Source organism: Bactrocera dorsalis, chromosome 3 (assembly GCF_023373825.1).
Source record: "Bactrocera dorsalis isolate Fly_Bdor chromosome 3, ASM2337382v1, whole genome shotgun sequence".
NCBI lineage: Eukaryota > Metazoa > Arthropoda > Insecta > Diptera > Tephritidae > Bactrocera > Bactrocera dorsalis.
In genome coordinates, this window is record NC_064305.1 from 1,232,589 (window position 1) to 1,259,889 (window position 27,301).

A 27,301-nucleotide genomic window follows, 5' to 3' on the forward strand; every position below is an offset into this window, starting at 1 on the left:
AAAAATTTGGAAATTGCGACATTTGAAAAAAGGAATTTTACCCAATTTTTAATTTTAATTTTTTATTTTTATTTTATAATGCAGCTAATTGAACATTTTGACGACTATAACTCAAAAATTATTTGAGACATCGATTTAAGATTTATTTAAAACAATTTATTTTTCTTAATTTTTTTCTTCCGATTTCACACCAGCTGTGCCCCTTAAACGGAAATATGAGTTGAAAGTAACTAAATTTTCCAAAACATACACTCTCGCAATTAATAACTAAAGGCGCAAATATTTATTGAATTTCTAATCAATAGTTCACTGACTTCACACGCTCCACACGCGCTTAATATGTTATGCAAATTCGATTTTGCATAAATGTGCCGCAGCCAATGGACGCTCAAACGCCGGCTATTTACTCAAAACCTCATATTTATTTCAGTTTGTGCAGCCGCATGGAAACTAAATATGCATATTGTGCACACAATCAGCATAGATGAGATAAAGTGACAGAATATTGAATTAGTTTGTGATACTTTGTTTAGATAACAAGCGAGATCGTGTTGTCAACAAGGCAAAAAGCAAACTAAAATTCATAAATGAAGACATAGCGAGGATGGCAAAATCAGAAGGAGCGTTAGAGGATACAAGAGCCAGTGGGGGATATGAATAGCACAATACAAGGGGAGGTCGCATGGTTCGGTGTTTGCAGCTGCATACCTTCACAATAGAGATCAGAGTTCAATCAAAGCATTTTTTTCTTCTGATAATTCGTCTCTCGGCAGATAATGGCAAATACTCGGTGCACATTTCTGCTATGTAAACATTTCGCTTAGAACCCATTTTGCAAAATCTGCCAACCAAAATATATTAAAAACTATCTTATGCACTAACACACATTTATTAAAGCGCTGCTTCGTACACTGCACACCATAGACTCAGTCGCGCAACAGGGAACACGGTGCCTACTTCTTGCTGCCCACTTGACAAGCTCGTTAGCCCCCCTTCAGGTCACTGCTTTTCAGCTGCACTCAACGTGATGTCTACCTCAGATTATAGCTTTGTATATCCCAAACATATACACACACACACAAGCACACAGCTGAGTGTAACGATTTAGTGACCACTCCAACGAAATTGCACGTATTTTATGCAGCAGCATGAATTTTTAGTAGTGTGGTTGTTATTGCTGGCAAACAGCATCTTTTAACCAAGCACTTTACCTATATATGTATCTGTGGTTATGTTATTTTTTTTTCTTTTATTTTTATTTTCTGTAATTCGAGGTCACCACACCGACAGTTTGGCGCTTAGTATAAGCGCCAGGAGTCGACAGTAAGTTGGTGAACAGCTGCTGGTATTGCAAAAAAACAAAAAACAAAAAAAACTTTGTTTTTAACTGGCGCAAACCACATAAACACGCCGGAGTACGTGTGTAAATTAAATTTTGCCTCTTGCTTTGGTCGCCTTTCGCACAACTTTATTTATTTGTGTTTGTATTTAATTTTGTGCGTTGTTTACCGTTGCAGATTTACAAGCACACAGACACACAGATTACTTGCCGCCGCTGGCTGTTGCCCATATAAATGTGAAACTCATTAAAGAGCAACGGGGCGTATGAGTAACGTGTATGTGAAGGCAAATGTAATTATTTTGGCTTAAATCGAAACGTAAACAGTGAAAGTCCGCAGTTTTTGAGCAAAGTGTTGCGCTGGCATTTCAGTCTAGAGTTTTAGAGAGAGGGAAAGCACGGATTTTTACTTACTTTTGCTCTTTGAGATTTAAAATTAATTAATTTTTCAAAAAGTTATTACTACCAAATATAATTTTTGTTCTTTTCTTTCAAAATGTAAGTTTCGTCATATAAACACGTTTCAACATATATTTTTTTTACTTTTAAAATTAGGGAATTTGTTACTTTTTGAAATTTCATAATATTTTTTGCTTTATTTTTAACTATGATTCACATACACTATAATTTAGTTTCCGTCCATTTCCTTTCATTGGCCAAAGCTATTTCCTTCCTCTGTTTTTTTTTTCTGTCCAGATTATTTTCAGAGTTTCGATTTCTAGCTAAATGGTCACGTACTTCTTCACAACCATAATTGCTATATCGTGTTTACTTTGGTAAATTTCTTACTCAGTCGTTCGTGCCATCGCCAACCCTTCACATGAGCCACACTCTCTGCCTGTTCAATTTAAATTTCAATTCGATTTGTAATATTGCTCTTTTCATTGATAATTTTTTGCTCCCTGAGCACCTTTTGTTAAATACACGGCAGTTGTCATGTACAGTCACGGAACATTTTTTCCAGTTTTTCTTTTTATCTACCCAGACTTATTTTGATCTACATATACGTACTTGTATTTCAGCAGTATATGGCCGAATCAAAAGTAGTGGAGATAAAATGAAATTTCCTGAAAAAAAACTGAAACTTTCAGCTGATATCATACTAGATGAGTTTCAGGTAGCTCTCACCCCTCATACCAGCTGAGTTTCCGGTAGCTCTCACACCATTGCTTTATTGCAACAGCTTAGAATTTCTGAATTTGAAAAACGCTTTCTAAAATTAAGCAAATTCATTTGTACTAATTTTTAGCGTTTACCCCCCGATATATTGATTTTTATCTAACTGCAATTTAAAAAGCTTTCTCTTAATTTTTGGGAGCTTACTAAGCATCGAAATTTTCCATAAATTTCACTTTACATGAGCAGACACACATGCCAAGCAAAATCACGAGCATTTTACATTTCAACGCAATTTCACACCCTGACGCGTCATGACGCGCCAAATTCAGACACCTTTGCCTAAAGTTGGCACACACACAAAAGGGAAGCTTTTAAAAATACCTGAAATCTGCTTAAAATTTGGGAAGCTGCCAAACAGGTTACTGTGGCTTTGGAAAGTACCCTCCAAATTAACAAATGTAACAATATTTTATGCTTACCTATAAAACAACACAACTCGGTAATATAAAATGATTGGCAATGCAAATGATGATTGAGATTTTTTTTATCAAAAAGCTCAGAGAAGAAGTGGCTTTCATGCGCTGTTTTACCATCATATGTATTTGCAGCCCTAAGGACTTTATACACTAGCGAAGAAGTGAACAACTTTTCTTGGATTCAGCTCAACTTGGAACACCCACATAGTCGGCTGCTGCACTATCGAGCTCATACGCATAAATCATTTCATTTCATTACATTCCACTTTCTTCAGAAACACATTTTCTCATACAAGTAAAAGAAAAGAATACGCAAGGTGAATGTGAACATGCTTAAGCCAACCACTTTCCTAAGGTTATTCTACTTTCGATGAACATTTTTTAGCATGCGTCGTTGAGATTTTTCCAGGGTTTCACAAAAAATTTTTATTGAAAGATTATGTCACGGGAGTTTAGGACAATATTACTACATTGAACATGATAGGGTAAGCAACTTTACATAAATAAGGGTGCATTTATTGCTTAAATCCCAAAGCAAGTAACTTCATATTGGCGCTCGCAAGGCAGTTCTGCGTGGAAGGAGAATAAAAAATAAAATAAAAATGCTCATGATCTCAAATCTCTCGTTTCCTCATTCAACTAATGATGCACTCATCAATGCAAGTGTGCTATACGCCACTATGTGCCTAGCCTAAGCTATAGAAAGAGCCCGAGAGCAGTTATGAAATTTTGAATCAAGGGTCAGCGATAACAGTTAACATATCAGCCCTCTAATGAATTGTTTGCACATTTTAACACAGATAACCGGTTCTACAAATTCATGAATAAATAGGCACGCGTGCGTTTGTCTCATTCAATAATAAAGTCAAAAGGCTTGCAGTTTTTACAAATATTTGTGACAGACGCTGAAGTGATGCAAAACTAAATTAAATAATTCATTATACTCCTCACACTATCTCGGTAAGTGATAAGAACACTTGTAGATAACATTTGCAACGGAAAATGAATACATACTCGACACAAAGTATAAATAACGCTCGAGTACCTCACAATATCTTCAGTTTCAATTCAGTTAGTGTCTATTAAAAAGGTTTCTACACACACTCGCTATTAGCATGTTCTTGAACTTGTTGGCGCTTAGTATTGTACTGCTGTTAGTCTTCCTTAAGTATAGACATGGCTACTGGAAGCGCCGCGGTGTACCACACGAAGCACCCCACTTTCCACTGGGTGATTTTAAAGAATGGCGCGCCACAAAATGTTTCTTTGAAATACTAGCACCGATCTATAAGAAATTCAAAGACAGTGCACCATTCGCTGGTATGTTCATGGCCTTTAGGCCAGTCGCACTCATTTTGGACCCGGACCTGGTGAAGAGCATACTCATCAAAGACTTTAATCATTTTCGTGAACGCGGTGTGTTCTCCAACGTTAGGGACGATCCACTCACGGGCCATCTCTTCGCCTTGGAAGGTACCAAATGGCGTGAATTACGCCAGAAGCTCTCTGCGGCGTTTAGTTCCGGCAAAATGAAACACATGCATCCCGTCGTGGTCAAAGTGGCTGAGGAATTTAAAAAAGTTTTGGAAGAAAAGCAAGCGTCCGCTGTTGGTGGTGTCATTGAGATCACCGACTTGCTCTCGCGCTTCACGGCCGATATCATCGGCGTATGCGCTTTTGGTATCGAGTGCAACAGTTTGCGCAATCCGCAGGCGGACTTCGTGGTGATGGGTAGGAAAGCGAATATCGATCGACGTCATGGCTTCCTTCTGGATACCTTTATGGAAGCGGCGCCGAAGTTGGCACGTACTTTGCGTATGCGACAAACAACACAAGAGGTGAACGACTTCTATATGGGCATCGTGCGTGAAACCATCGAGTATCGGGAAAGGACTGGTGTGAAACGCAACGACCTAATGGATACCTTACTGGAATTAAAAACGAAGGACGGCAATGATGGCGGACTCACAGTTAATGAGATTGCTGCACAAGCTTTCGTCTTCCTTATAGCTGGTTTTGAGACCTCCTCAACCACAATGGGTTATGTACTTTATGAGCTGGCCAAATGGCAGGACATACAGAATCGACTGCGCGCTGAAATAAATGTAGTGCTAGAGCGGCACAAAAATCAATTCACCTACGAGGCAATGCAAGATATGCGCTACATGGAGCAAGTACTATCAGGTGGGTTATCCTGTCGATCAACTATTCGTATAAATCTAATTCATGCTTTGATTTTCAGAGACACTGCGAAGATATCCAATTGTAGGTCATTTGGTGCGTGAAGCTGATATAGATTATAAGACCGCAGATCCGCGCTTCACCATCGAAAAAGGCACAATGGTTATTATACCCGTCTATGAGCTGCAACATGACCCCCATTACTTTCCAAATCCGGAAAAATTCGATCCCGAACGCTTTTCGGAAGCGGAAATAAAATCACGCCCCGCCTGCACTTATCTGCCCTTTGGCGATGGTCCACGCAATTGCATCGGCCTACGTTTCGGCAAAATGCAGGTGTGCATTGGACTCACATATTTGCTGAAACATTTCAAGTTTTCCGTTTGCGAAGAAACAGAGGATCACTTGAACTTTCAGGTCGAGAAAATAATACTACAGCCGATCAATGGCATTAAACTACGCGTGGAGCGTTTGTAAAAGTGGGCGTCAGGGCTCTGCTAATCGGTTTGGAGAGCACGTGTCGTAGTACCGGCGGTTTTTATAGTAAAAGTGATTATGATAATAAAGTTTAATTCTTTGCTGATGTAAGACTAAATTTAATAATTGTGATCATTGATTTTACTCTACAATAAAAAAGTAACAGTGAACTGGGAATTCACTTTTCACCACAACAACTTCACTCTTTCCATTTTTTTTTTGCATTTTCTCTTTCTTTCACGAATAGAGAGTCATCTCTCACATGCATAAGACGTGAAGAAAAACAGAAAACCGAAATGTCTATTGTACTGACCACCATTTGGTGGCATCTGTCATGAAACAAATTGAATTTAATTCCAACAAATTATAAATATGTTATCTTATACCTATTAACATCTTCTACGAGGAAGTACTGGGCATAGAGAAGGCCTACGAAGCTCTATTGGATAACTACGAGAAGATACATAAAGCAGCAATATACACGGATACCATTTGGCTTTCCAGGCCTTGTCGTCGCCCATGACCAATTCCAGCATAGTCCTTAACAGCAAGAAAGCAATGAGCACCTAGACTTGAGCTGGGTTCCCGACCAAGGGTACATTTTCGGCAACGAAAAAGCAGACGAGTTGGCAAAGGCAGAAGTTTTCCTACACGAATCCGAGACGAAGTTGATACCAAGCTCGCTAGGATCGATCAGGAGAGAGCTCAATATATAATTTCAACAATTAGCAAATAACAGATGGAATAATATAACAAACTGCCATATAACTAAATAGATATGGCCAATATGTGACAAGCAAAGAATTAACGACTTGTTAAATAGGTCCAGGAAAAATTTCTACAGACTAACTGCCGCTATAACAGGGCATTGGTATGCCCTAAAACAAATATCTGCCGAGGCTGCGTACTAGTAGGGAATAAGGAAACAATTTTCTACTTTCTCTGTGAGTGTCCAGCCCTATCGTAGATCCAACACAGAACACTTGGCATCCATTAAGCACCAAATCTTTAATGGATGCCTACAAAAAGCATATTGTACATTAGTAGCTTCATCGAAACCACAAAATGGTTTGAAAGAGAAGGTGAAACGTGATAGTAACCACAAAAAGATCTACGACTAGTGCACCAAAATGAGCTCAAAATACAACAGAGCTACACTCCTACCTACCTACCCCTAACTATTAACGTATTTTTCAACAAAAGGTTAATGAAGAACACTTTATCAATCATTCATTTACCTATTCGCTGTAGAAGATATAGATAATGGCGACTGATTACCTAAGCGCACAGCAGCATCAGTCTCATATGTTGAAACAACTCTTTCTTGAAACACTAAATACAATAACAAGCTCTAAACAAATTGTAAGTGCATTAAAACGCAACTCTAAGCTGACTCTTTTCAACCGTTTACCAATAACTAACTCTTTAAAAAACAAAATAAATAAACTATACATAGCAGTGAGAATATAAACAGTTCTCTGTTATAAAACGCCTACTGTCTCACCCTATACTACTGTGTTGTCATTAGAGCGCTCTGAGAGCAAGTGTTGAAGAGAGCGTTGTATTTCACCACATGGCGAAAGCTCACCCAAATAACTTGCGCTCACAAACAGCGCTGCCGAATTTAAATATAGAACATGTGACCATTAACATATAAAAGGTGTTATGTTCAAATGTTAAGATTTATATAAATAATAGTCTTTAGATCGGTTTTTTAAGGAGAACACTACTTAAATATTAAACCAAATCCGATTTTTATTTTGACATAAATTTAGTTTGAAGAAAAGCAGGTTCCATAGTAAAAAACAGCACACTAGCCACAGCATATCAAAAAAGCGAAAGACTAGTTGATTCATTTCTTTGCTCAAGTAGTTATAAGAAATGAAATTTAATAGATAAGATCACTGAGTCCGTGCACATGTGCGAGCTTTTGTTATTCTTCTGCTTTCTGAATTATAAAGGGTGATTTTTTAAGAGCTTGATAACTTTTTTTAAAAAAAAAACGCATAAAATTTGCAAAATCTCATCGGTTCTTTATTTGAAACATTAGATTGGTTCATGACATTTACTTTTTGAAGATAATTTAATTTAAATGTTGACCGCGGCTGCGTCTTAGGTGGTCCATTCGGAAAGTCCAATTTTGGGCAACTTTTTCGAGCATTTCGGCCGGAATAGCCCGAATTTCTTCGGAAATGTTGTCTTCCAAAGCTGGAATAGTTGCTGGCTTATTTCTGTAGACTTTAGACTTGACGTAGCCCCACAAAAAATAGTCTAAAGGCGTTAAATCGCATGATCTTGGTGGCCAACTTACGGGTCCATTTCTTGAGATGAATTGTTGTCCGAAGTTTTCCCTCAAAATGGCCATAGAATCGCGAGCTGTGTGGCATGTAGCGCCATCTTGTTGAAACCACATGTCAACCAAGTTCAGTTCTTCCATTTTTGGCAACAAAAAGTTTGTTAGCATCGAACGATAGCGATCGCCATTCACCGTAACGTTGCGTCCAACAGCATCTTTGAAAAAATACGGTCCAATGATTCCACAAGCGTACAAACCACACCAAACAGTGCATTTTTCGGGATGCATGGGCAGTTCTTGAACGGCTTCTGGTTGCTCTTCACCCCAAATGCGGCAATTTTGCTTATTTACGTAGCCATTCAACCAGAAATGAGCCTCATCGCTGAACAAAATTTGTCGATAAACACATTTCGAACCGAACACTGATTTTGGTAATAAAATTCAATGATTTGCAAGCGTTGCTCGTTAGTAAGTCTATTCATGATGAAATGTCAAAGCATACTGAGCATCTTTCTCTTTGACACCATGTCTGAAATCCCACGTGATCTGTCAAATACTAATGCATGAAAATCCTAACCTCAAAAAAATCACCCGTTATATCACACTTCTATTTGTTTACGTTAGATTAGTTTTTGTTGCCGGCTAAGAAATATTTAATGCGCGCCGTTTCAGCATTTCTAGTCAGTGCGATGAGTATGCAGCGCCAGCTTGAACATTCATTTTATATCTAATTTAATAGTAAATAATTTGTGGATCCAGTACAAAATACAACAAAGAAACGTATATACTCAGCATGTTTGTCTTTTTGGCGCTCCTCGTCGCAGCATTCGGACTGATTGTGATCGCCCTACACCGCCACTACACCTATTGGCAGCGTCGTGGGGTGCCGCAGGTGCGTCCTCGTTATGTGGTGGGCAATATAGAGCGCGCTGCCGGTGGTCAAGTGCAGCTGCGACATTTTAACCAGCGGCTTTATGAAACGTTTAAGAAGGGACGTCCCTTTGTCGGCATGTACATCTTCTTTACACGCGCCGCGCTCATACTCGATTTGGATGTGATTAAGGACATATGTATAAGCAAGTTTTCGAATTTCCAAGATCGTGGCGTTTTCTCGAATCCGCGCGATGATCCCTTGACTGGCCATCTATTTCGTTTAGAGGGAGCACAGTGGCGCGCCATGCGCAATAAACTCACACCCGTATTCTCTTCGGGCAATATGAAATTCATGTTCCCCACCGTGGTGAAGGTGGGTAACGAATTGGTACGCGCTTGCCATCAGGCAATCGGGGACAGCCGTCAACAGTGCGAGCTCGAGTTGAAGGAGCTTTGCGCGCGCTACACCACTGATGTTATCGGCACTTGTGCCTTCGGCATTGAGTGCAATAGTCTACTTGATCCACAACCTGAGTTTAGGCGTCGTGGTCATGCCGTTTTTACCGAACCACGACACTCGCAACTGGTGCAGACATTCATGTTGATGAATCCCGATTGGGCACGTCGTTTGCGGCTGAAATTCTTTCCGGATCACATCATACAGTTCTATATAGATGTGGTGCGTCAGACAGTGGAGCTACGACAGCGTGAGCATATCAAACGCAATGATTTCATGGACTTGTTGATCGGCTTGAAGGCGGAGGATGAGCGCTTGGCTTTGAACAGCGATGGTATTGACCTATCGCAAGGCTTGACCTTGCACCAAATGGTGTCGCAGGCATTTGTCTTCTTTGTAGCGGGCTTCGATACATCTTCAACAACCATGTCGTTATGCCTCTATGAACTCGCGTTAAACATGACCAAACAGGAACAGGTGCGTGCTGAAATCGTGCGCGTACTAAAAGAGTACAACAACCAACTTACTTACGAAGCGTTGAACGAAATGCAATACCTCGACCAAGCAGTAGATGGTGAGTAGTATTATTAACAGTAAGCAAAATTTTACTAATTCCCTGCCAATTCAAGAAACATTACGCAAATACCCTGTCGTACCATATCTCGTGCGCAAAGCCAAAGCAGACTACTTGGTGCCCAATACGAACGAAGTCATTGAGAAGGGATGCCTGGTGGTATTACCCGCGCACGCCATTCAACATGATGAAGAACTTTACCCCGAGCCTGATAAATTCAATCCGAACCGCTTCAAACCAGAACTATGTCGTGAACGCCACGCTGCCGCTTATATGCCTTTCGGTATAGGTCCACGCGCGTGTATTGGATTGCGTTTCGGCAAAATGCAAGCTAAAATTGGACTCATTAATTTACTAAAACACTTCAAATTTAGAAGATCCGCGAACACACAAGTGCCACTGCAATTCATCGAACGCATATTCCAAATCACCCCAGCCAGTGGCATATACTTGAGCGTAGAGCCTGTGGACGGGGTGAGCCAATGAATTGTAGAATTTAAGAAATAAATTTAATCTTGTACTAGAGATGTTTGCCTTAACAAGAAATAGTGTAATTTATTTTCTCACTTTTCCATTTTTGACCAAAAGGAGGGAAGGTTAGAGAGGAACTTTTCTATAAGAACTCTTCGTCAATCTTATCTTCAATGTTGTGATTTTCAGGTGGAAGTGGCAGTTATTAAGAAGCCAGAGTGCAATCTCATTCAGGGAACTGTGCATTCAACTCGACGGCAGAGCGACAATACTAGCGCTGAGCTCGCTAACACTGAGCTCAAAGCTATTGCATGGCCTCACTAGAAATCAAGCCACATCATCAGACTGGTTTGGGTGCCTGGAATCACTGCATTACTGAAGCCGAAACGCTAGACAGAGGGGGCACCTAAGCCTCGCTCACATTAAAATAGGACCGTTCTGGATCTCCATTAGCATCTGGAGAGTGACGTGAAATTATGCAGCAACTTTAGAGGAGCCATTGCCCATCATTTGCAAGACTGGGGATGAAACTTCTCGGCAGTCTTACCTTCGGCAAACCTGGAGGCATTGCCGAAACTGACATTTGCCGTCGCAACAAATTTTTGTTAGGTTCGAAGCGCCTTGTCAATGGTCTGTCATATAAGAACTTCAGGTAGCACAACGGAGCAGCTTTCTATGCAGTCCAAGCGAGATCTCTGTTCGGATTGGCTTTTTAACTTAACCTAACCTAGTATAATACCAGATAACTGATTTTATATACAAATGATTTGGTGCGCGACTATGAAAACTTACGAAAATTTTCTAAAAATGAATTCTCAACGTCTTTTAAACAAATAAAACACCCAAATACAAACTGCCGAAAACGGCAAGAGAATAATCGACGAAAATATGCTGTCAAACCGCACGCACTTGAGATTTCAATATTCTGGAAAATATTAAGAACTTTCGTATATCCAAAAGTATGAATTCTTGCACAATAAACTAAAAATCCGTTTGATAAGAAAACCGCAAAAATTTTGGCGGCGAGAAAGCTTGGGTATTTTCACACTTGCGATAAGCTTTTGGATGTAAAGAATGCGACCGCAAAGTGGAAACAAGAGTTTTTATTACACAAAATGCATTTGCAAAGTCAGTTGCAAGCGGTCTGTCGCTCAGCGCAGTTGAAAGCAGAAATTCCTCGCTTTATTGTGGAAAGGCTAACCAAATATTTCTGTAAATGAGAACGAAATACAAAGAACTAAAATAATATATTTTGAAAAGAAAAATTTAAATAAACATCAAAATGGGCATTGCAATACTCTATGCGCTTGTCGTCGTTGTTGTGGGCGCCTTATATTGGAAACTACGGCACCATTACAACTATTGGGCACGCCGCGGCGTACCACACGAGACACCACAATACTTTCTCGGTAATATGAGTGGCCTCGGCAGCAAGTATCACTGGAAAGACATCAATATACGCTTCTATAACCGCTTCAGAGGTCAAACGCCAATATTCGGCGCCTACACTTTCCTCAAGCGTGTCGCCTACATCGTAGATTTCGATCTAATCAAGCAAATTTTAGTGAAAGATTTCAATTATTTCACCGATCGTGGCCTCTTTCACAATGTGCGCGATGATCCGCTCACCGGCAACTTACTGCTCTTGGACGGCGAGCCGTGGCGTGTGTTGCGCCATAAGTTATCGCCCGCTTTCACCACCGGCAAGATACGTTTCATGTTCCCCACCATGGTGACGGTGGGTGAGCGCGTTGTTGGCGCATGTCAGCGCATTATGAATATAGGCGGCACCGTGGAGATGAAGGAGCTCTGTGCGCGCTACACCACCGATGTTATTGGCGAGGTTGCGTTCGGCATTGAGTGCAATAGCTTGAAAGATCCGCAAGCGATATTCCGGCGCATGGGCAGGAATATTGTCGAAAAGCCACGTCACTCGCTACTCGTGCAGGCCTTCATGTTCACAGATCCACAGCGCGCACGACAGTTGCGTTTGAAGAACTTTACCGATGACGTCACCGAATTCTTCATGGGTGTAGTGCGTGAAACCGTGGCATACAGAGAAAAGAATGGCGTGAAACGTAACGATTTCATGGATATGATGTTGGAAATGAAGGCGCAACGCGATCGCCTCAAAGACGGTGACATCAAAGAGGATGATTTGACGAATGGTTTGAATATCGAGCAGGTTGCAGCGCAAGCGCTGGTCTTCTACTTGGCTGGCTTTGAAACCTCATCCACCGTCATGTCTTTCTGTTTGTATGAGTTGGCCTTGAATCCAGAAGTGCAAGAGAAATTGCGTGAAGAAATATTTAGTGTGCTGCAGAAATCAGAGGATCAAGTAACATACGACTCTATCAAAGAAATGACTTATTTGAAAAAAGTGATATCAGGTGAGTGCAAAGTTGCCTAGGAAAATATATTATAATACTTTTCTTCTACTTCTTAAATATAATTTGTTTTCTTAGAAACGCTGCGAAAGCATCCAGTCATACCGCATCTAACGCGCTTGACCGTCGCCGATTACAAGGTACCGAAGACCAACTGGTTGCTGGAGCGCGGCATGCGCATCTTCATACCCGTCGACGCTATTCACCACGACCCCGAAATCTATCCGGATCCTGAAAAATTCGACCCCGAACGCTTTACACCGGAAGCCATTGCACAGCGCCACCCTTTTGCCTATTTGCCTTTCGGCGACGGCCCGCGCAATTGCATTGGCATGCGTTTCGGCGAATTGCAGACCGCCATTGGCATCATACAACTGCTGCGTCACTTTCGCTTCAAACCTTCACCGCGCACACTCTCACCGATGGTTTATTTGAAGAAGAATTTCCTCATAGCCGCTGACGGTGGCATACATTTGACGGTGGAGAATCTGGAGAAAAGAAACTAGAAGCTGGAGAAAACCATCTAGAAGCGCCGCTATGTTCTAAAGAGCATAAAATTGCTTTTGAAAATTAGTCATGCAAAATAGTGCCTACTTGTTGCTATAATTGTGTGCTATAAACATATGCGCATGTGCATATTTATTAGCCTTTGTAATGTATTCTTATATTGAAATACATTTTTATATGTGCCCCAATCTTTCTAATACGCACTTCAATTTATTAAACTTCAAAACATGTAATTATCTATCGTCTAAGTGCTCACAATAAAGCCGCTTTGTAATAGACTGTTTTATTTCATTGTGTGTATGTTTTGTATCTGACATTCAATGTGTTAATTATAAATATTTATAGACAATAAAAGCACAACACTTCCAATTAATGGTATTTATAATACAAAACACAAGTGAATGCGCAAACATGGAAATTACATGAATTACATAAGTATTCCTAAATATTTACATACACATGTATGTACAAGTTCAAGTACCACAAGTGTATGTGACAGTGGGTGTGTTGAACTTGTTCGCTTACAAACCTTCTTATCTCGATCTGCGCGCTCTTCGTAAACAAAGCGCTCTATTCGATACGGCGATATATATATATGTATGTATGTATATATGTTTGTATTTATATATGAATAAAATAGCGCCGATTGAGAACATAAATGTTTTTCTATCCAGATAGAACAGTGGTGGGCTGGAGAGGTACTGCACGAAATTAGAAACACCCAGCGAGAACTCTGTTTCGTTAAATTTCGTGAATATTTTTCATTCATTTTGGCGCCAATTCGAGAAAATGCAGGCTGGTACTTCTCCTGCAACGGAATGGAGGTCTCCCTCTTCCCTTGTTTCCACCTGCAGGCTCTGCGTCGAATACTCTCAGAGCTAAAGTGTTCTCATCCATGAACTATCTAAATGTCGTCGTATACCTCGAATCGTTCCATCGAATGCGATATTCGCCGTTGCCAATGCGCAAAGACTATAAATTTTCTGCAAAACCTTTCTCTCGAAAACTCATGACGTCGGCCCATCAGATATATTGTCATTATCCGTACCTCTAAACTATATGTATAGCAGGATGGTGATGATAAGTGACTTGTTCTGGTCTTTCTTCTTCGTCAAGAGAGAATTTTTTTTCTCAATTGCCTACTCAGTCCAAAGCGGCACCATTTGGCAAGAGTTATTCTGCGTTGAATTTCGAGGCTGACATTGTTGTTGCTGTTGATGCTAATTCCAAGATAGATGACAGTATTACAACTTCGACGTTATGACTGTCAACACTGACGATCATGAGTGAGAGAATGAGTTTCACTCCACACTTGGCAAAAGTGAAGGAGCGACTGTAGGCAAGGCGAAATACGACGCATTTTGAAGAGTGATTGGGTTCTATGACGTTGTCCTGTTCGCACTGTACATCGTGGCTTGTTTGTGGACTCTGCCACTTAAGAGCCGCTGTATGGTGGGAAGCAGCCACGACAGTCTTGGGGCGTCAAAAGATCCTCTCCATACAGCGTTTTATTATGCTTGCCTGTATGTCGCTCTGTCTCAACAGATGGTATTCAGGTAATGTTAGGAGCACCACCTCTAGATCTGATTATCATAAAGCGCGTTGTTGCATTTAGGTTAAGGAGGACTTTAGTGTGTCATTGCTGCAGAATGATTGGATTTTTGACGATGATGTGAAGAGGGAGGGATATCTAGGAAGTAGGAGGCTTCTAGAATAAAGAGTTAGGTATAAGTGGTAAAACCGTTGGGATAATAGTCATAACGGTCGAGTGACTTACGCGTACATTCAGGATGTCAAGTTTTTGGAAGGAAACCCCGACTTCAAATTCTGTCTGAGCTCGGATTTCCTACTTACTGGCCATGGAACTTTGAATGCATTCTTGCATAGGAGAAATCTATCGAAAACATCTGAATGTGTGTCCAATGTACTCGGATATCAGGGACCTTGGGGTAATGGAGACTAGCTATACAAATGGACGGCTTGATGACAGCGCTGTGATTTACACTAATTGGAATGCCGAACTGTTAGAGAAGTTTAAAAGACATGCGCGTAAGTTATTTAGGTGGGGAAGACAATTGACTGAAACTTAAGGTTAGGTAAGGTGTGATTTGTGGATGCGTGGGATGAGAGTATGGGATCACCAGTCCAGAGAAGTATAGAAGCTCAACTGTCTAGTAGTTTTTGCTACGAAGTCTGACCAGAGTCTTAATTCTGGTACCACGGAGAGCAGCAAGAGCCCTTAGAGTTCACTCCAATCTGCTCATGCATACTGACCCCTCGGGGAAACAAAAATTGGTGATAAGGCAAAGTTTTGAAGCATAATTTTGTGATATCCCGCTAAAAAGAAAGTGGTCACGGCCTTCGTCGTAAGTGTGTTGGTAGTCTAATTTTTTGTAATCGATAAATGCTTTCTTTGCTCAAAAACTTCAATAAGTTAAGGGGTTAGGGGTAGTTAAAAGTTTCTAAAAATAATTTTTTTTTTGCATTTTGAAAAAAAAAAACACAAATCTTTCGATCAGGCCCGAGTTCATCTATTTATAAAACTAATTCTTTTTGTCCGATTGATTTTAGATGAACAACTAAACAACTTATAACAACACATTATATAATAATGCCATATTAGTACTGTTGTAAAATCAGACGATTTAATAGTAAAAAAAACTACTGAAAATTCTCATTTTTTGTGCCTCTGACTACCTCTAACCCCTTAAAACAAAATTAATGCCACAATAATGACAAACTTTTGCAAACCTTTCTTATACATATGCCGCTACTTTCAACTTCAAACTAAATACAAAATACGGAAATATAACAGTAAAAACGTAAAGCTTTATAAAGCAGAAACCTCAGTGGCGTTCACTCGAAAAGCACTGCAAGAAAACATACAACTGTAGCACGTAAATTAACTCCCAAAAAGCACAAAGCTTGCTATAAACACGCCAGTCATTACACCAAAAATAATATAAAAGAACAGCGCACCAAAGATGACTTTGCGATATTTAAAATTTAGTTAACACGAAATATGCATCAATAAATTCCCCAAAAGCTCAAAGCTTCGGATGTACGCACCACACATAACACCAAAAAGAGCATAAAAAACAGCACGCCAAAATTGACTTTAAAATATTTAAAATTTAGTTAACCAACAGACATCGCTGCGTGAACACACGAAATAAGCATCAAACAGAAGTCAGTGTCGTGTTGTGCTTCAAATACTTTATAAAAAATCAAGATGAGCATAATTATCGCATTATTGGCGATCACCTTCACGCTGGTCTTTTACTTGTTGAAATACCAGCAATCGTATTGGGAAAGGCGTGGCGTGCCGCATGATCCACCCAGCCTACCGTTGGGCACACTCAAGGAGTGGCGTCGTACGAAGTCTATGTGCGAAATATTCCAACCCATCTACAAGCAATTTAAGGGCACTGGTCCATTCTGCGGTGTCTACTTTCTCCTAAAACCAGCCGTTTTCGTGCTGGACCTGGAATTAACTAAAAAGATACTTATTAAAGACTTTCAGAATTTTCAAGATCGTGGCGTTTTTCACAATGAAACTGCAGATCCGCTCACTGGCAATCTCTTTCAGTTGGATGGACCACAGTGGCAAGTGTTGCGTAAAAAGCTGTCGCCCACATTCACCTCGGGCAAAATGAAATTAATGTTTCCCACTGTCATGAAAGTGGCTCACGAGTTAATTGAAGTTATGCGTAAGAAAACTAAAAACGCACCCGACAATGTTTTGGAGATCACCGATCTACAATCGCGCTATACTGCCGATGTAATTGGCTCATGCGCTTTTGGTCTCGAGTGTAACAGCTTGCACAATCCCGATGCTGAGTTCGTGACCATGGGTCGCAAGGCGCTGATCGAACGCAGACATGGCAAACTTGTCGACACATTCATTGAGAGTTATCCAAGCTTGGCGCGTAAATTGAATTTGTGCTCGCTTACAAAAGAAGTGGAAGACTTCTATGTCGGCATAGTTCGTAATACACTCGAATATAGAGAGAAGAATGAGGTAAAACGTAATGATTTCATGAATATTTTGTTGGAATTAAAAAACAAAGAAGGCGCAACTGATGGACTGTCAGTGGAGGAGATAGCAGCGCAGGCTTTTGTATTCCTCATAGCAGGCTTCGAAACCTCTTCAACCACCATGGGCTTCGCATTGTATGAATTGGCTAAAAATCAGGAAATACAAGATAGGTTGCGACTGGAGATCAATGCGACATTGAAAGAGCACAGCAACGAATTCACCTATGAGAACATACATAAGATGAAATATTTAGAACAAGTTTTATCGGGTAAATTTTTAGTTGCTGCATTTTAAAAATCTTTCTTATACTAATTAAAAGTAATGCATTTTTTTAACTTTAGAAACTTTACGAAAGTACCCCATACTGCCATTTTTGGAACGTTATGCAAAGGCAGAGTATGACACCGGCGATCCACGCTATCTCATCGAGAAGAACTCGCGTATATTCATATTCAGCTATGGCATACATTACGATCCCGAATACTATCCCGAACCAGAGAAATTCGATCCGGAACGTTTCACTGATGAGGAAATTCAGAAACGACCCGCCTGTACATGGTTACCATTCGGCGATGGACCACGCAATTGCATCGGCTTGCGTTTCGGCAAAATGCAGGCGCTGATCGGTCTCGCTTTGCTGATCAAGCATTTCAGATTCTCCTTCGCACCACAGACACAAGCTGAATTGACTTACAAAAAAGAGACGATACTGCTATCAGCGGAACATGGCATACACTTGCGGGTGGAGGCGTTGAAAGAGTAATTGTATGAGTGTGCTAGGCAGTCGTGGAGTAACGAGCGGGTTGTCTTCATCTTATGTACATATGTAAATAAGCAATGTTAGAATAAAAAAATGTGAATAAATACTTTTTTCTAAATCTGCGTGTCATAAAATTATTATGTAGATAATTAGTAGTTCTTAGAGTACTCAACAAGCAGACTAGCAATAATCTCTGATTAAATACCTATAAGTGCCACGCACTTACTTCGATTTATATAAAACGGGGTATGCCAGACTATCATTTTATTTAAAATACCCGCTAATTGTTGCGTAAACAAAGACCACACTAGATTCAGCCTAATCTGTAGGAAATTAATATTCTGTGTGACACCTGGTTCAGCACAAAGTTGTTATCAGCCACTGTTGATTATGTATATTTGCTTATTGCGTGATAAAAATTATAAACCAGTTGATAAAAATTAAAGATTTTGCAATGACTTTGCGTTTTTTAGCGCCATGTACCCGTAAACATGTTTTTGCGTGTTTTCAATTATAAATAAAGCTCAGATAGCCCCTAAATATAATGACTCAGCAGAAATGTTAAGTGTTTGTGTTAGACAAAGTCTTATTGTTGGAGCCCTACAACAAAGTATTTATAATTTATTGTCAGAGCGTTTGAGCGAACCGGCAATTTAAAAGAGAGACCAGTCTATCTCAACTCAAATAAATGTGAACTTGCAAGAAAGCAATCTTTATTTAGCCACCTTATCAATTCAGCTGAGTATCACTTTTCTATTTAAGCACATTGAACGCCAACCGGCTGGTGTTTGGCTGGATTAGATTAGGTAAGGTTATGGTTCGGATCTTCGATATAGGGGTCTTATTTAGAAAACTTTAAATCATTACAAAATTGCTAAAGTTGGAGCTGAAGCTCCATCCTACGAGACTGATTCTATTCTAGTTATTGCGACTGAAATGATAAAGGTATGAGGTCTAAATTATTTTATAGAATTAATTTATAGAATTTTGAAGTTAATGAGATCAATCTTTAGGTAATTGTCTCCAAAAATATTTGTGTCGCCATGAAAACGAAGGATTACGCAGTTCCTATAGTAAAAAAGTCCAGATGCCAAGCAGATGCTTTTAAAAAAATCTATTGTGAATGAATAATATTGCATTATAAATGAAATAACTTTGCGAGACAATCACTGGTTTGCGTAATATCAGTGAAGAATCATAGATAAGAATTACCACTACAATGAGAATCCAAACAACAGAAAGGAATGGATTTAAGGTACATATCATATATTGGTCCAAGTAGAGGCACTTTTTTCAATCGTCTTTTTTTGACAAATCAAGCGTGAGTCGTCTCAAGCTGTCATGTTATTTTTGATCAGTATTCCGTCATGAAAAAACTCAAGCCTGAACAGCGTTTACAAATCGTTCAACAAGAACAACAACCGTTATGGCGCCATGATAACTGACACTTTGATGTTTGAAAATGAAGCTCGTGATTTCGGTGACATTTGGTTTCAACAAGATGGCTCCACTTTCCACATTTTGCATTAATCAATGGATTTATTGAAAGGAAACTTCGGTGAGCAGAAAATTTCACGTTTTGGGCCGGTCGATTGGCCACGAAGACCATGGGATGTCACACCGTCAGACTTTTTCCTGTGGGGATATGTAAAGTATAAAGTCTATGCGGACTATTCCGTTTCGACTCAGGTCTTGGAGGAAGACATCACGCATATCATTCGCCAGTTACCAGTGGAAATGCTCGAACGAATCATCGAAATTTTAACTCAAAGAGTGGACCATTCGAGACGTTACCGCGGCCAATATTTGAAAGAGATAGTCTTCAAAAAATAAATGCCAAAGAATGCTCCTTCAAATGATAATAAACATTCCCCATTAAACTTGAAGTTTCTGCGCTTTTTCTTTAAAAAAGTAAGGAAGCTGGAAATGGATCACCCTTTATCAGCTTCTTCCTCATAGTTAATTTTCATTATAAACTAGATTTTGTCGCTATCTAAAATGCCCAGACTTGTAAGACTTCTAAGCTGTCATTGAACTTGAACATCGGTTGCACATAAATAGTAACACCCTGACATACCCAGAAATATTATGAGAACCAGTTTTGACCTAAATGAAAAAAATATCGCATGCTACTTTTCGTTTACAACTTTGTCCAAGAACTTAAGTATCAAAAACACGCATGTGATATTTGATTTCATTAATTTTTCTCGCATCAAAACTCTCACCGAAATGAGAACAACCATCCGAATGTGGGCACTTTGCGTGCAGCTGCACTTAAAATCACTTCAAGTAACTCCACACTTTGCTTCTTCTATTTTTCAATTTTCAGGGTGTCCAAAGTGTAACTGTGTGTGCCTCTGTGTGTAGGACTTTTTCTGCCGGCACGTTTATGTCACAAAAATGTTATATTTAAAATTTTGTAATTTTTTGGCTTCTTCGGCGCGCGCTTAATTCGCTACAATGGTATTTAAGGCTGGTTGCACTTTCATAACTGTTTTCACTGTGATCATTACAAGAACCGGCGATGGACGTCTCAGTGCTTTTCGGCCTGCTTATTGGCATCGCCTTGCTAATTGCGTTTTGTTTACTACGTCAGCAGAGTTACTGGCGTCGGCGGGGCATACCGCACAGCAAGCCCATGCTTTTGATGTCCATGGGAACGAAGCATGTAGTGCAGATTTTACGCGAGTCATATCAGCAGTTCAAAGGCACGGGGCCCTTTTGTGGATTCTTTTTGCTAGCCACCAATACAGCGCTTATAGTGGACTTGGAGTTGGTTAAGAAGATTCTAGTCAAAGATTTCAATTACTTCTCGGATCGTGGTCTGTACACTAATGCGCACAATGATCCACTTTCGGGTAATATGTTCTTCGCCGAAGTGGAGGGTTGGAAGCGTTTACGTGCAAAACTGACGCCGACCTTCACCTCCGGCAAAATGAAGAACATGTTTCATATGGTTACGGCGGTTGGCGAGCGTTTTGCGGCAACAGTTCACACCCGAATCGGTGGTGGCGATGCTGAGGGTCACGGCAAAGTGCTGCTTGTATCAGACCTTAGTGGACGCTATACCACCGATACGATCGGCACTTGCGCCTTCGGGCTCGAGTGCAATAGCCTAGATGCGGAGACACCAGATTTCGTATTGGTCACGAATAGCTTCATCAATCGCCGGCGTCATAACAAACTTGTCGAGGGCTTAATCTTCAGTTTCCCGCGTATTGCACGCTTTCTGGGTATGCGCATTGTGTCACAGCATGTGCACGATTTTTACATAAAGCTCGTGGAAGACACGCTCGATTACCGGAAAGACACAAAATTGCGACGTAATGATTTTCTTGACCTACTCATCGATATGATGGAACGTGAGGACGCTGATGGCAAACGTATCGAGGGTCTGAGCGTGAACGAAATAGCCGCACAGACTTTTTTGATGTTTCTGGCGGGATTTGAGACCTCAGCAACAACAATGAGCTTTGCACTTTATTTACTGGCGCAGCACCCCGACATTCAGGAACGACTGAGGCGAGATATTAACGAGGTGCTCGCTGCCAACAATGACCAGCTCACATATGAGTGTATCAAGCAGATGAGCTACCTGCAACAAGTAATATGTGGTAAGTTCACATACATAAATATGTCCTTTTTGAGTATGGTACTCAGCTTAGTTTATGTTTACTTACAGAGACGCTTCGTATGTATCCGATTGTGCCGAATCTGATGCGCAAGGCACAGTCATATTACGATACTGGCGACCCAAAGTATTACATTGAGAAAGGCACCTTGGTCATTATACCCACTATAGCCATACATTATGACCCACAGTATTACCCGGATCCCGAGCGCTTCGAACCCGCGCGCTTCACACCCGAAGAAATTCAACGCCGACCCGCTTGTACTTGGCTGCCTTTCGGCGAGGGTCCACGCAACTGTATCGGCATGCGCTTCGGCAGAATGCAGACCAGCATCGGCCTAATTTATTTGTTACGTAATTTTCAGTTTAGTGTCGCCGCTGAAACCGAGATACCATGCCCATTAATAAAAGCATCGTGTTTGGTTTCACCAGAGAATGGCATCCGGCTCAGAGTGGACAGAGTGGAGGGCGCCAAGCCTATTATACGTGAATGGGAAAATTTGTGAAACTTTGACTGAAAAAGTCAACATTTTTATAATCGGACTTATAAGGGATATATAAGATATAGTATAATATTTTACCTTCTAAATGTAATAAACTGTTTTGAACTAATATCAGTCTAACCTATCCGGTTGCATTCTAACATTTTGTGAATTGAGAATGAACTCAAGAGTTTGGTATTTTCTACCGCATGACAAATTTCATTACAATTCCAAAGACTTATTCGGTCCCCAATAATCGAGTAACATACTGTATAGCAGCGCTGTCTTTTGTTCAGAAGTCACAGGTGCTAATCTAATCAAATCTCTGTTAACATGCCTATGACTGTAGCTACATGTGTAAAAAATTTGATAAAAAATATACTTCTCTCCACACGCTAGAAGTCACTGTGAAGTTCACAGTGTGAACACTCTCTCATTTATCATAAACTTACTCTCACCGCAAGCAACGGCAATGCTCTCACCACTGGAGTAATGATATGAAATCGCACTCATGTCTCGCTCCGCCCGTGTTTAGTTCTAACGCGACCCTTTGTACGTTCACACCGCGCCGTAATACTTTGTGCGCCCGCCGGCACGCTTCGCTCTGCTCAAATATACTGCACCTCAATGTTGGGCTATAGTTTCGTAATAGCGCTCTACGCGCTCTTAGGGCTATTCACAATGTTTGTTGGTATGATACGTTCGCGTATGCTCTATTGGCAACGTCGCGGTGTAGCACACGACCAGCCGGCTTTTATATTGGGCAATCTGCGAAGTCTTGCCATCACGCGCCAACTCGGCGTGGTATTACGTGAAACTTACGATAAATATAAGCATGGTGATGGTCCGTTTTGTGGCTTCTATTTGCTGCTCAATCCAGTAGCGCTAGTGACAGATTTAGATTTGGCACGCAATATACTCGTACGAGACTTTCAAAAGTTTGACGGTCGTGGTTTGTACCACAATAAACGGGATGATGCATTTTCGGAGAACCTGTGGAGTTTAGAAGGTGACACATGGCGCACATTGCGCAGAAAACTGACGCCGATTTTCACAACAGGTAAAACACAATCCCTCATACCGCTCGTCACCAAAGTAGGGGAGCAATTAAAGCAAACATTAGCGAAGCAACAAAGCACCGATGCTGAAGTGGAGGTGCAAGACCTGCTTGAACGTTACACCACAGATGTTATTGCCAACAGCGTACTCGGTTTGGAATGCAATAGCCTTGAAAGCCCGGATACCGAATTTCGCACGGTAACACAAAGTTTCGCCTCAAAGCAACGCAACAGCTGGGCAGTTGCCTTGATGCAGTGTTTGCCAAAGCTGGCACAACGCTGTCACTTGACCCGGACACTAAGAGAAGTACGAGATTTCTATTACCGCTTAGTCGGCGATGCCATCTTACAACGGGAGGAGAATAACATTAAAGGCAATGATCCAATGAGCGCACTGCTGGACTTAAAAAACACTCAAGAAGCTGGACAAAAGTTAACTACCGACGAAATCATTGCAAACTCCGCTTTGTTCTTCAGCGCTGGCTATGAAACTTCATCAGCAACTTTGACTTTTGCGCTCTATGAATTGGCACTTAATCAAAAGTCGCAAACCAAATTGCGAAAAGAAATTACGGAGACGCTGGAAAAGCATGGCGATAAACTTACCTTAGAATCACTGAGTGAGATGAGCTATCTAGATATGGTTATTGCAGGTAAAACTTTGAAATAATATTACTCCATTTTTCTAACGAACGTGATTTTCTTTCGCAGAAACTTTGCGCAAACATCCCATAAATCCCTATATCGAACGCGTTGCGAATGAGGACTACGAAACCGCAGTGGCAGGTTATGTCATATACGGTGGCACTAAAGTGCTCATACCTGTTGAAGCCATACACAATGATCCGGAGTTCTACCCTGAACCCGAGAAATTCAAACCAGAACGTTTCGAAACTGAAAAAATGGGTCGTCGCCATCCGATGGCTTGGTTGCCCTTTGGCGAAGGGCCACGCAACTGCATTGGCATGCGTTTGGGTCAGTTACTAATCCGAATTGGGCTCATATCACTACTGAGTCAGTTTAAATTTTCATCTTGCCCGCGCACTCCTATTCCGTTGGTATACGCTGACACCAGTCTACTCTTAAAGCCGCAAAATGGATTGTATTTACATGCAGCGAGACTCAGTTAGTTGAAAGATGGCGTGTTCTGGCGAAAGCACAGCTTTTACCGACGACTTGTGGAAAAGGACTTTGTAGAAAATGTTCTCGAATGTTCAGTTAAAAAGTCAAATGTTCCGGTTATGTACGTAGCAAGAAGTCTCTTATTATATTAATTACAAAGAATTCGTGTAAGAAATAGTATTTTCATGACGCTTGTTTATTTAAAAATTAAATTCAAATTAAATACTATATTTATTAATATTTTATTTCTATAAAACTTATACAAGCTGGTCGATAACTCACACAATGCCAGAGCAGCGTGTTGGCTTCTGGATCAGTTCATTGCCTCCAATTCCTCCACTCTCAAGTATATACCGTTAAGTGTGTTAACTAAAAATGACTTCACATTCATCTTTAAAGGTATCTCCGTTTTGTCGCATATGCTGAATCGATATTTCTGCAATAAATGCGCCAAGCCGATACGAATCTGCATGTGACCGAATCGCTGCCCAATGCAATTCCGTGGGCCCTCACCAAAAGGCAGCCACTCTACCGTTTCACGCTGCTGGCGCTTTTCCGGCGTAAAGCGCTCTGGATCCCAATGGTCAGGGTTAGGATAGATGTCGGGGTCGTAGTGTATGCCCACAGAAGGCACGATAATCGACATGCCCTTTTTGATAACATAATTCGGATGGCCCGGCACTTGGTAATCACTCAAAGCCTGTCTATTTAGATGTGGTACAACGGTGTATTTTCGCAGTGTTTCTTTAGGTTTGGTAAATGAAAAAATAAGATTCACAACTAAGTAAACTAATGAAAATAATGCACTTACCGGCTACCACCTGATCCATGTACCGCATCGCCTGCAAACACTCATATGTGAATTCATTGTTGTGCTTCGCAAATGTAACTTGCACCTCACGCCGCAAGCGCTCCTGCAACTCTGGCTGTAGCGCCAACTCATACAATGCGAAAGACATTGTTGTTGAGGAGGTCTCGAAGGCGGCGATGAAAAAGACAAAGGTCTGTGCTGCCATCTCCGCCATGCTGAGGCATTTCTCCTCGCCATTCTCACCGCGCAGTTTCTTATCGTTTCTCAAATCAATTAAAATACTCATGAAATCATTGCATTTGATGTTGTTCTTCTCACGGTACTCCACAGTTTCACGCACGATGCGCATAAAGAAGTCGCTAATGTCATCATTTATCGAACGCATACGCAGTCGGCGCGCTAAGTTCGGAAAGCTGTGCAGAAAACCACTTACCAAAGGTCCATGGCGTTCCTCGCTAAAAGAACGTCGTCCCATAACACGAAATTCCGCATCTGGGTCACGCAGCGAATTACAAGCGATACCAAAAGCAACCTTACCAATTATGTCCGTGGTGTAACGTGCCAAAATCTCCTTTAACTCGACGACCTTTTCCTCTCGCAGCTGTTCACCCAACACGTCAACCAAATTGTGTGTAACCTCTACGATGGTGGGGAACATGAATTTCATTTTGCCGGACGAGAACGTGGGCGAGAGTTTACCACGTAAGCTACGCCATTTTTGTCCATCCAAGAGGAAGAGATGCCCCGTCAGCGGATCGTCACGTTCATTATTAAACATACCGCGATCGGCGAAATTGGCAAAATCCGTTATGAGCACATTTTTGATCAGATCTACATCTAGGAGCACTACCGCTGGACGCAGAAAGAAGTAGAAGCCGCAGAAGGGACCCGTGCCTTTGTACTTCAAGTAGATATTTCGACTGATATCGGCATAACTCACTGTGTGATGAATGCCGGCCAAATTGCCCAGCAGCCAGTTGGGCTTGTCGTGTGCTACGCCGAGTTTGCGCCAGTAGTTCAAGCGACGGTGCATAAAAATACACAGCGCAACAAACAGGGCGAGTATGAGTGTCAACAAAATTGCGGTCATTGACATCGTGAATGACGATTTTTCGTGTTTGGTATGCGTCACTTGCGTGTATTTTGTTTACTCAATATTTTGCGTTGTTCTTTCGTTTTGTTAGTGCATCTTGACCCGACAATCAGCGCTTCTCGGTTGCAACTGAACGGTGCATGCTCGGGCAAGCGCTTTTATAAACTTCCTTAAGCAACAGACGGTGTAACGATAATCCAGTATTTTTGTATACAAATATAAATTGACTAAAAGAAAATATGTTTATTTTGATAATTCTGCATATTGTTTATCGAGTCCGCTAGGAAAATATGCAAATAGCTTGTGAATTTTTTCTGCATATCGTTAGAAGGATACTGTTTCATTACCCCATCCTTTCGCTGTATTATATCGAAGCAAATCTCTTTCAGTTACTAGGCTTAATTAAGGCTTACTTCTTTAACTCCAGTTCACAAATGCGTTGGCTTTCCCACCGGGTTAATAACTCCTACTTCTTTTACTGTCTTGTCCCATTCTATACACAAACACACATGTACGAATGTGTATGAATTTCGAGATGGCCTTGTTATCAGTCTTGTTTTTATATGCGGTAAACAGAGCAACGCAATTAACAATAAATTTATTTCAAGCTTGATATAAGCTCGGGACATTTCGGTAGGAGTTAGGTAAAATTCCCTTTGCTCACCAAACTTCTTTTCGTTAGCTCATGTCAAAACGGTTTATATCGCTTTAATGAGCTTTAATTTCAAAATTTTACTTTTTATGTAAATGGTGCAAAATTAGTTACGAAAGAACTAAAAATCACGAGCAATGCAATGTATCGAAAATTTAGTATTGAAATACATTTGGTCATATTGTCCAAGTTCATATCATACAATTTGCGCCAAAAATATTCGGTTATCATTGAGTGGTATTTGTTACCCATTCACAGTAGCTTGCCGGTCTTGATCACAACGGAAGAAGTACGGCCCAATGACGCCGCCGGCCCGTAAACCACACCAAACCGAAATTTTTTCGGGATGCAATGGTGACTCATGGAGTACGTGTCGATTGCTGCCTGACCAATAACGCATATTTTGCTTATTGACGAAGCCATTCAGCCAGAAATGAGCCTCATCGGTGAAGATGATTTTCGATGAAAACCCGGATCATTTTCAAGCTGTTGCTTG

The 27,301-nt window shown here is 40.8% G+C and overlaps 6 protein-coding genes across 6 annotated transcripts; 5 read left to right on the forward strand and 1 right to left on the reverse strand.

The window, feature by feature from the left end:
- The first annotated feature begins 3,981 nt into the window (after window positions 1–3,981).
- LOC125777240 (probable cytochrome P450 6a23) lies at window positions 3,982–5,789 on the forward strand. The gene is made up of 2 exons (XM_049451507.1): window positions 3,982–5,118; window positions 5,177–5,789. The coding sequence occupies exons 1-2, from the start codon at window positions 4,050–4,052 to the stop codon at window positions 5,590–5,592; spliced, it is 1,485 nt and encodes a 494-aa protein (XP_049307464.1). The 5' UTR covers window positions 3,982–4,049; the 3' UTR covers window positions 5,593–5,789.
- Window positions 5,790–8,497: 2,708 nt separating this feature from the next.
- On the forward strand, window positions 8,498–11,105 carry LOC105228038 (probable cytochrome P450 6a14). Its single transcript, XM_011207643.3, has 3 exons — window positions 8,498–9,792; window positions 9,848–10,266; window positions 10,453–11,105. The coding sequence occupies exons 1-3, from the start codon at window positions 8,682–8,684 to the stop codon at window positions 10,585–10,587; spliced, it is 1,665 nt and encodes a 554-aa protein (XP_011205945.2). The 5' UTR covers window positions 8,498–8,681; the 3' UTR covers window positions 10,588–11,105.
- A 292-nt stretch (window positions 11,106–11,397) lies between these two features.
- On the forward strand, window positions 11,398–24,477 carry LOC105228201 (uncharacterized). The gene is made up of 8 exons (XM_049451027.1): window positions 11,398–12,653; window positions 12,729–13,150; window positions 16,456–17,464; window positions 17,538–17,938; window positions 20,556–21,570; window positions 21,639–21,941; window positions 22,593–23,780; window positions 23,839–24,477. Exons 1-8 carry the CDS (start codon window positions 11,546–11,548, stop codon window positions 24,255–24,257), a joined length of 5,865 nt encoding a protein of 1,954 aa, XP_049306984.1. The 5' UTR covers window positions 11,398–11,545; the 3' UTR covers window positions 24,258–24,477.
- LOC105228037 (probable cytochrome P450 6a23) lies at window positions 16,274–18,074 on the forward strand. The gene is made up of 2 exons (XM_011207642.3): window positions 16,274–17,464; window positions 17,538–18,074. Exons 1-2 carry the CDS (start codon window positions 16,390–16,392, stop codon window positions 17,957–17,959), a joined length of 1,497 nt encoding a protein of 498 aa, XP_011205944.3. The 5' UTR covers window positions 16,274–16,389; the 3' UTR covers window positions 17,960–18,074.
- LOC105228200 (probable cytochrome P450 6a23) lies at window positions 19,528–22,595 on the forward strand. Its single transcript, XM_049451500.1, has 2 exons — window positions 19,528–21,570; window positions 21,639–22,595. Exons 1-2 carry the CDS (start codon window positions 20,481–20,483, stop codon window positions 22,091–22,093), a joined length of 1,545 nt encoding a protein of 514 aa, XP_049307457.1. The 5' UTR covers window positions 19,528–20,480; the 3' UTR covers window positions 22,094–22,595.
- A 50-nt stretch (window positions 24,478–24,527) lies between the features above and the next one.
- Window positions 24,528–26,746, reverse strand: LOC125777239 (cytochrome P450 6a9-like). The gene is made up of 2 exons (XM_049451505.1): window positions 25,061–26,746; window positions 24,528–24,993 (listed from the first exon to the last, which is right to left on the reverse strand). Exons 1-2 carry the CDS (start codon window positions 26,154–26,156, stop codon window positions 24,563–24,565), a joined length of 1,527 nt encoding a protein of 508 aa, XP_049307462.1. The 5' UTR covers window positions 26,157–26,746; the 3' UTR covers window positions 24,528–24,562.
- Window positions 26,747–27,301: the final 555 nt, after the last annotated feature.